This window comes from Propithecus coquereli, unplaced genomic scaffold (genome assembly GCF_000956105.1).
Source record: "Propithecus coquereli isolate 6110/MARCELLA unplaced genomic scaffold, Pcoq_1.0 Scaffold861, whole genome shotgun sequence".
NCBI classification, from domain to species: domain Eukaryota; kingdom Metazoa; phylum Chordata; class Mammalia; order Primates; family Indriidae; genus Propithecus; species Propithecus coquereli.
The window spans coordinates 90,825-100,109 of record NW_012154852.1 but is presented as its reverse complement, the minus strand read 5'-3'; the positions used below and the strand labels follow the sequence as shown (position 1 = coordinate 100,109).

General features: G+C 43.4%; 1 protein-coding gene across 3 annotated transcripts in view; it reads left to right on the top strand.

The window, feature by feature from the left end:
- DNAJB6 (DnaJ (Hsp40) homolog, subfamily B, member 6) overlaps nt 1-9,285 on the top strand; it is a 68,084-nt gene that overhangs the window by 30,945 nt on the left and 27,854 nt on the right. For 2 of the 3 annotated variants that reach the window (XM_012664136.1, XM_012664135.1), the window contains exons 6-8: nt 3,009-3,140; nt 5,062-5,206; nt 5,760-5,830. In XM_012664136.1, the coding sequence (XP_012519590.1) occupies nt 3,009-3,140; nt 5,062-5,206; nt 5,760-5,830 (348 nt within the window). The remainder of the gene's footprint in view (nt 1-3,008; nt 3,141-5,061; nt 5,207-5,759; nt 5,831-9,285) is intronic. The other variant, XM_012664137.1, reaches the window with a different exon arrangement.

Sequence of the window (9,285 nt, the reverse complement as noted above, 5' to 3'; positions counted from 1 at the left end):
TTTGTTTCTTAGCACTGTCACTATGACTTATAAATTAGAGTTCATTTTCAGGGTAACTTTTGTGACTCTTAATTTGAAATTAAAATTAAATTAAAATTCAGCAAATACTTGAATTGTAGAAAATCATATTTAGGATACAGTATATCAATCAAGATTAAAAGATTTTTTTTACCCCCGGCCAGGCATGGTGGCTCACACGTGTAATCCTAGCACTCTGGGAAGTCAAGTTGGGAGGATCACTTGAGGTCAGGAGTTCGAGACCAGCCTGAGCAAGAGCAAGACCCTGTTTCTACTAAAAATAGAAAAATTAGCCAGGCGTGGTGGTGCGCACCTGTAGTCCCAGCTACTCAGGAGGCTGAGGCAGGAGGATCAATTGAGCCCAGGAGTTTGAGGTTGCTGTGAGCTAGGCTGACGCCAGGACGCTCCAGCCTACGCAACAGAGTGAGACTCGCAAGAAAATGCAAAAATATAAAAATAAAAAATAAAGCACTTTCATGGCCCCTTCATCCCACACCTGAGAATCGCTAAACCAAGTTATTTTGCACTTTCTAAAACTTCATCTACATTGACTAATTCAATTTTTGAATCTTTCTGCAATTGGTCTTTTATCAGTGATGTAAACGTTAGTTACAATTTCTTTAAACTCACACACGACAACTAAACCCTTGTAAGTAGTCCACAAGGCAGGCCTTCAGCTTTCAGGTGCACCTTGAACCCGAGCCTGAGGGATACCACTGTTAAGCACGTGATTTTAATGTTTTCATTCCAAGCTAAATTAAGACAGTGATACTTACAATTATAAAATCTCCTTATTCAGAAGCTACTTCAAAAGCTGGTTTAGAAGTAAACCCGTAGGCCACGGTGCCCGGCCCTTTTAAAGTGTTTTCCAATAGTAAGTGCGCAGGCTGGGGTGCAGTGGCTGTTGAGAGGTGTCATGGTAGCTCGCTGTGGCCTTGAACTGCTGGGCGTGAGCAGTCCTCGTGCAGCTGGGACTGCAGGCGCTCTCCACCCGGCCCACCACGGCAGAGTGAGAGAATTAGGAAGGGCACAGTAAGTGTAAACGCTGTTTGTAATGTTTATGTAAGAGTTATTTATCTGCCATTTTGTAGATAAGCTAGGTGGAGAACTTCCCTGGCACAGTTGGTGTGAAGACCATGGCAATAAATTAGAAAGCTACTTACTAAATAGCATGCTTCGGTTTTATTTGAATTGGATGAATCTTTGTAGCCTCTGGAGAAATTCACAAAATGTTACGGCTTTTAGATGTGATGTAACTTCTTTCTTCTGTCCTTACTTACCTTTCAGCGTACTGGCGGGGGCAGTGAGGTCTCTTTCTAAAGTAGCTTATAATTACCTTTTTAAAAAATATAAACGAACTATTTTTAAAAGGAGAGTGTTTTGTTATGGAATGTAGGAAACAAGTTGCAAAGTCAGCACAAATACTCGGGCTAACTTGCTCCCTGGCCGTGCCAATGCCCCGTTAGCACCTGCGACTGGGCCTGGGCCACCGGGCTGGGACTCTGCCCTGGGGGACTGTGCACGCCGCCTTCCCTGTCCTCCTCTCTGCCGGCTGAGTAAGTGCCAGTGATCAGTTCTCTAAGTGTTATTTCTTAGGCCCCATTTTCCTGGACTGCCCTTTAGTTAAAGCTCCCTGGCCCGTTTGCTCTCAGATGAGCTCTCTTTAACGGGCGTCCAGTACTCGCCTCTTCTCCTTTTCCTCCCTGCCCCAGCAGAGCTTCCGCGGCCTTTGCTGCTCCTTCCTTATTGTTTGCAGGTTCCGGGACAGCGGGTCTGCTCAGGGGCTTAGCTGCTCACCTGTGTGCAGGTTCTTTCAGAGCACGGTCAGCGTGGGCTTCAGGTGCTGCCCCAGGCGTTCTTGTTTACACTTGTCGTTTCCTGCGTCTGGTTGGTGCTTGGATCCAGTGCTCACTGCTGTTGCCTGCTGTGTGGTGTCTGTCCCTCGTTTCTGGATGACTCGTGTGTACCAGCTGCGTCTGTGGCCACTCTCCCGCCCCCTGGCCTGGCAGCAGCCCGACCGCAGCAGTCTGTGCCATGTGTGTGTGTGTGTGTGTGTGTGTGTGTGTGTGTGTGTGTCCAGGCCCGCTGCCCCCCCCCCCCCGCATCCGTGTCCTAGCACAGCCACGAGGACTCTCCTCTTCCTCACAGATCTCCCATTCCCTTCAAAAGATAGAGTACGTGTTAATGACAGATGACCCATGTAAGTTAAAAAGATACTTCATATAACTCGTGTTTTCAGGTAAGTACTGGTAGATTGAAGACAGCAGCAAAGAGAAACAAAACTGGCTTCTGGTCTCCTTTCCAGAAGCTTCTCTGTTTCCAGCAGCCGTGCGCTGCCTACTCGCGTCAGTCATTCTGCTCAGATCTCTCAAAAGCACGGTGTTGCGTCTGCCAGTTAACGTTTATTCCAATTTGACTTCAACCAGTCCAGATACTCTTTCCACATCAAGCTTATGAAAAGCAAAGGAATTTCCAGATGTTCTCGGCCCAGGCTCACCAGCCGTTTGTTCTGCTCACTTGGCTGTACCGTTTTCTGTGTGTTCACATATGTGCGTGTTCATGTATGTTCATTTATGTCTGAATTTGGAGAAGGCAGCTCAGACGTGGATATAACACGTGGATATAAGTGTGAAACTACCTTAACCCCTCAAATGCTGGCAGCAGGATCAGCGTTAACGGGATGTTAAATAAAAGACTGTATTAAGGCGGCTGTCTTAGTTTGAAGAAGAGTGCGTTCTCGATCCCGAGTTTTATACGTACATATACACCGTTTCTTATTAACAGCTTGGTTATTTTATAATGTGTTAAACCAGAAAATAAAGCTGCTTGGGGAGGTGGTGTTGTGGGTACTCTCTGCGTGTGCTACTTCGTTGTCACTTCTTGTGCTCTGCTCCTGATGGAACGTGTCTGTGAGGCACCAACCCGTCTCCTCTTACCTCAGCTCTCCCAGGAGAAGAGAATTGACGGCATGCGTTTGTGTTTGCTTTTAGAAGACCCGTTTGAGGACTTTTTCGGGAATCGGAGGGGTCCCCGAGGAAGCAGAAACCGAGGAACAGGGTCATTTTTCTCTACCTTCGCTGGATTTCCGTCTTTTGGAGGTGGATTTTCTTCGTTTGATACAGGTATGAAATCCCTAGATATAATCTGTTTTCTGAACAGAAATTAGTGCTTATAATCAGAATACTCTTTATTAGTTAAGAGTAGTTTAAAGCATGTGTATTCCTTTTTGTAGAATAACTTTGTAGATTTGCCAGTGTTTTTTAGGTGTACAAATCTGTGCTTAATAACCTACATTTTCCCCTAATCTTCCCAAGAATGTTGTACTTGAAAACCTACTTCAAATCTTACTATTACAGGCCAACATTTAATGAAATTCTTAGTTATAAAAGGGGCAGTGTGTATTCTGGGTAAGTGCAGAGTTACCCACTTGGATAATCTCAGCAAATCCTTCGTGTTATCTAACCCCCTTTGCAGTTAAAACAAAAGTGCACTAACGAGGTGGTATCTATCCTAGGAGTGTCCAGCTGGGATCAGAAGGTTGGGCTTTGACACTGGTCCATGCCAGGCCGACTCCCTAGAGAAGGGCCCGGCCTTGGCTAGAGTAACATGCACTTGTCACGTAGCTGTGGATGTTACCTGAAGAAACAGAACCTTGTCTGCCGATGCTTCTCTTTAAAGCTCATCCTGTTCCTCTTAACAAGGAGCTGCTGTTGGTTCTGATTCTCTTAGTTTTATTTTTAAGCCTCCATGGGAAGAATTAGAGCTTATTATACACTTTGCCTTCTACATAATACGGCTCAGAATTTTATTTCCCTTTAATAATGTGCCGATAATGCTTAGGTGAGTGGTCCACTTGGCTGGACTTCACCTTGGCCCGCTTTCCCAAGCAGGTCCTCATGCACTGCCATGTGATGGGCTAAACACAGGTTAAGAGAGAATAAGAGAAAGCTGATTAAAAATACCAAGAAAACAGCCCCTCATTTAAGACGTGAGTGGCCAGCGTGTGGGGGGTGTGCTGAAGCTTTCCCTGCTCTTAAGGAGCCTTGCAAAGGATCGTGCGGCCCCAGGTTCGCTCTAGGCCTGTGCTGTCCCGTGCGGTAGCCACTAAGCACCTGAGATGTGGCTGGGCCAGACTGGGATGTCGCAAGTGTGGGCTATGCCCTGGAATTCAAAGACCTAACATGAAAAGCAATGTCAGATATCTCCAACAATTTTTGATACTACAAATAGAAATGCTGCCATTTTGGATACACTAAATATATTATTAAAATTAATTTCACCGTTTTTATTTTTTAGTGAGGCTACGAGAAAATGTAAATTTAGATATATGGCCCACTGTATTTCTTTTGGACACCACAAGACCTGGAGAGCAGTAGAGCTTAGGTGATTGAATCATGTTCAGCAGTATGTGTTATTTGTTTTAATGTGAACATTTTGCAAATCAGACAAGTATTAAGCTCTAACAAGCAAATCTGCCTTGATATCACAGATAGGTTTGATTTAGTGTGATAGCCATGTAATTGAAAATGGTGTCTATGAACCGTGGAACCATAATTTTCAGGTAGCTACTTGTAGTGTTTATTGTAAAATTGATATAGCTTTTTAGTAGTTTAGATTCCTGTCCCCTGTGTTCCCATTACAAGGAGAAGGTTCCATTTCTGTGGTGGCGCACGTTGCCACCTGCCCCCTCTGTGATGGGTGGTGCTGAGCGGACCACCCACAAGTAGGGAGGATCTTTGGCCTGTTGGAAGCGCCAGCTGGGTCCGGCAGAGCGCCGCCTGAGGAGAGGGGGAGGAAATGTGACAGAGAGACGTAGCTGCTTGTGCTCCGTGTTCCTCGGGAACACACGGTTAGAGACTCCAGAGTCTGCCTGCCTTTCCGGTGGGCACCTTAGCTTAGGCCGTGCTCTCGTGGTTTGTTACTCGTCGTATCCACGTCTTAGCATCACATGGTCTTCTACGTTTTGAAACTCAGCGATTTGTGCATTAAATTAATACTTGACATATTTGTCTCTAATCAGCTTTGTTTTCTGTTTTCCTGCAGGATTTACTTCATTTGGGTCACTAGGTCATGGGGGCCTTACTTCATTCTCTTCCACGTCATTTGGTGGTGGTGGTGGGATGGGCAACTTCAAATCCGTGTCGACTTCCACCAAGATAGTCAATGGCAGAAAGATCACCACAAAGAGGTACAGTGGTAGTATGTATTTTATATTTTTGGTAAGTGGGCATCGTGTTTCATTGGTGCCATGCTCATGTTGCACATGCCCCAGAGCATGAAGTCTAGGTTGCACGGTCAGCCTGGCACCATGAAAATCTTTTATCTCTAAATTAATTAGAGCTTTCCCTTTTAATGTGTATTTAATGTTAATTTATTACCAGTAATCATGAGCGCCATAATAATGACAGTACAATAATGTGACGCTGCGTGACACATTTCCCAGCGTTGTTAGAGTGGTCGAGGGAAACCATTGCTAGTGCGACCTTTACTGTTTCTGACTAATGGTATCTTGCACGTATTTAGCATTTAGGTTTACGGTGTTTGATACAAATCTTACTTTTGTCAGAATAAATCTGTTTCAGAAAAGAGATTATTGTGAACAAGTTGGCTTCTGCTGTGTTTTTCAGCCTGAAAATTATGTATTTTCCTGTGTTTATTGCAGTAATGTTCTTTAATAGTATTCATATACATTCACACACATACTTACTTTAAAAAGTTTTAAAATTTACTTTCTCCCGCAGAATTGTCGAGAACGGTCAAGAAAGAGTAGAAATTGAAGAAGACGGCCAGCTAAAGTCCTTAACAATAAATGGTAAGGAGCAGCTGCTGCGCTTGGATAACAAGTAATTCAACGCACGCGCTTAACAGAAATGTTAACTATAACAAGCACCATTTGAGGATTAACAGGAACTTTTTTTTGAAGATTTCAAACGAACTCGACTTTGAGTATCACTGTACCTAAGTATTTATAAACCGCCCATCGGAGCCGTGTTTGTCATAGACTTTTGAGTTTATTGTTGGGACCACATAATAGGACCATTTTTTGTCTTTAAAATTGTTGTAAATCTCTGTATGCACTTTGCTTTTTTTATTAAACGTACTCGAGGTGAGCCTTGACTCTTCAGTAGTGGTAGAGCGAGATTGTACACTAACACCAGCATGGACCTGCTTTTCCATTGTGTCTGAAACGTGAGCCGAGTAGCGTCAGCCTGCTGTGAAGTTAACCTTGCCAGGACGAATCTTCTACAGAAATAATTTCAATTTTTTTCAGTATTTAGTAGTGAAAGATATTAATGCATTAATGGTAATACATTTCTGGTTTACTGTAAATTAAGGATGTTTTCTAGTTGTGCATGAACGCTGGCAACTTAGTAAGTTTTGACAATTGTTTAAATATGTAATGTTAAGCTTAGGTTTAAAAAGTAAAGCTGGTAAACTGGGTCTTTGTCATTTGCTTTAAAAAAAAAAAAAAAGAAAATAAATGCGAATGTGTTGGTGCATTCTTTCTTGAGTGGGATCTACAGCCTTCTTGTGTCTGTGTATGATTTTGTGCCTGGGCTTCTAGTGTCACTTACTAGCGTTTCATTCTATTCATTGGGGGGTGCCACACTCCAGTTATGTGTAGACACTTTCTTCAGTATATTGGGAGAGTATATGGAGATGTTCACGTTATAAGTAATGATTTAGCAGTTTATTGAACATTTTATTACGGTAACATTTCTATGGGGGAGGGAAGAAATAGTTACATACTTTTGCATTCTCAAAAGTATGTTCTAATTTTTTAGGATATGTTTGATTAAGATCACTTATGGACAGTATGCTTCATAAAGTTATGGAATGATTTAGGTGTGAGCAAAAGTAAAGGCATTTCTTTTGTTTCTCAATCTGTAATATCTTTTGTGATCGCCATTGGTAACTAGAATTCCAGCCTTAAAGAATATTAAACTAGACTTGGATTGCATTCAAACTATCCTGTTCTGTTTTGGAAATAAACAGTGTGGACCCTGTTGGAAGGATGGGAGGTGTCCTGACGCCAGTGCTGGCTTAGCCGGAAGGCCTGTGGGCGTTGCTCGTGGCGCCAGAGTCCTGGCGGAGGAGCCTGTGTGTAGTGACTGAAAATAAGTCAAAGGTATTTTATGAAATTTCACAGGAGCTTTCAAAAGAAGCGTAGCAGTAATTATTTGAAGACAGTTGCACTAGAAAGCAATACTTGAATGTGTTGTGTTAGAAGTGACCTAGCATGCAGCTCTGCATTTTTTTGGGTAAGGTAGGTATGCCACACTTTGGAAAGCAGTTGACATCTTTTCTCTAGTGCTGTAAATACAGTTTCACAACTAGAATTTTGGTATCATAATGCCTGCTTTCATTTATGCTGTCAGGACAGGTGGATTCTTTTGTTCCTAAATGAGACGTTCAAGTAGATAATTTGGACTTAAGAGTTTTATATTTTTCATTAACGGTATTGGGTGGGCTGAGCCATTTGATGGACAGCAGCCTTGAGATGTGAGGTGTGACCAGAGAGAGACCAGGTAACAGCAGAAGTCTTGTCTATCCCATGATGTTAAAGTCATCCAGGAAGCATTTTGCTATCGCTTTGGTATAACAAAATTTCTGAACATGTTAGGATGTTCCAGATTTTGTAAGGTTTTCAGCACAGTTCTATCTGTAAACAGTTTATTTACTCAACATGGTGTTATAGGTAAAAGATGTTTAACTCTTTTTTTTTTTTTTTTTTGAGACAGAGTCTCACTCCATTGCCCAGGCTGGAGTACTGTGGCGTCAGCCTAGCTCACAGCAACCTCAAACTCCTGGGCTCAAGTGATCCTCCTGCCTCAGCCCCCCGAGTAGCTGGGACTACAGGCATGTGCTACCATGCCCGGCTAATTTTTTCTATATATTTTTAGTTGTCCAGCTAATTTCTTTCTATTTTTTTTTTTTTAGTAGATACGGGGTCTCACCCTTGCTCAGGCTGGTCTTGAGCTCCTGAGCTCAAATGATCCACCCGCCTTAGCCTCCCAGAGTGCTAGGATTACAGGTGTGAGCCACCGCGCCCTGCCAAAGATGTTTAACTCTTAAGGAATCTTTTTGGGGAAATCTTTTTTTTTTTTTAAACAGATCTCATAGTCAAATGGTCATCATTTGCATTTGAGAAAATTAGCTTTGTTCTTCCATTGATGAAACTCATTTGTTGCTGTCAAATCTTACTCCCTTGACTTTTAAACACAGTGCGGTTTATTGCAAGGTGTGTGAAAGCCACAGGAGAAGCTATGAAATTGTTTTCGCCATTGATAGCATCACTCAAACGTGATGATTTGAAGAATAGCCTGTAGTTGAAATCACAGGTTCTCGCAAATTCGACAGTCCCTTTACTGGCTGTGGTTTGAGACAACTGGTGGCGTGGAATATCTTGAAAGTAGACAGCTGAAGGCTCATTCAGCAGCAAAGCCGCTGTGCCTGGTGCGTGCAGCTCCGCGCAGTCGCGTTGGGCTGTGCTTGCCTCCTTGTGTGGGGCGGGCCCTGCGGTGTTTCTCTGCCTTCTTTACTCTCCCTGTAGTTCAGGGGTCGGATTGGTTCAGCGATCGATTATCCCCGTAACTGTGTCCTTCACAAAACACAAGCCACAGAGTCCAAGGATTCCAGGCTTGGTGGTGGAAATTCAGTAAGTGTTTTTTAATACTACGAAGGATGTCGATAACGGCCAAGTGGTGATTTGTCGCTCTTCCTCTTTGGAGTTCTTTCAAGGGCGGGTGTTAGAAGTTAGTGGCGTCGGCATTACCATCCGCTCCGCGCACTCCCAGCCGGCGTGCCCGCCTGCCGAGGTGGCTGTTCCTGTGTGAAGGTAAAGTTTGAGAAGCCTGGCGTGATCATCTTCTGAGTCCATTTTAATTTCTGTTTATTTGTTAATCTCCTAAAGCTTTAAAATTCCTGTTCGCTATGTCTTGGTTACCTGCTAGCTGTCAGTACTCTCTTTGGGGAATACTAAGCTCGTTTTTCTTGTAAGCACTGCAGAGCTAGTTAGCAATGGTACTTTCAGAGGATACAGAGGTAACATACAATTGGATATTACTGTCTCTGCTGCTGCTGCTCTGTGGTGATGAAATGTGGTCCTTAGCACGGTCAGTGACAGTGGAGGCAGATGTTGCCACTTTTGGAGGTTTTCGAGCACAAAATTATGTTTAGTGGGTTTGCACACTCGATAATGTGGGGTCACGTGGGAGTTGAATTAGACGGCCCGATTGATGGCTTTTGTGTGTTTTTAATGTAGGC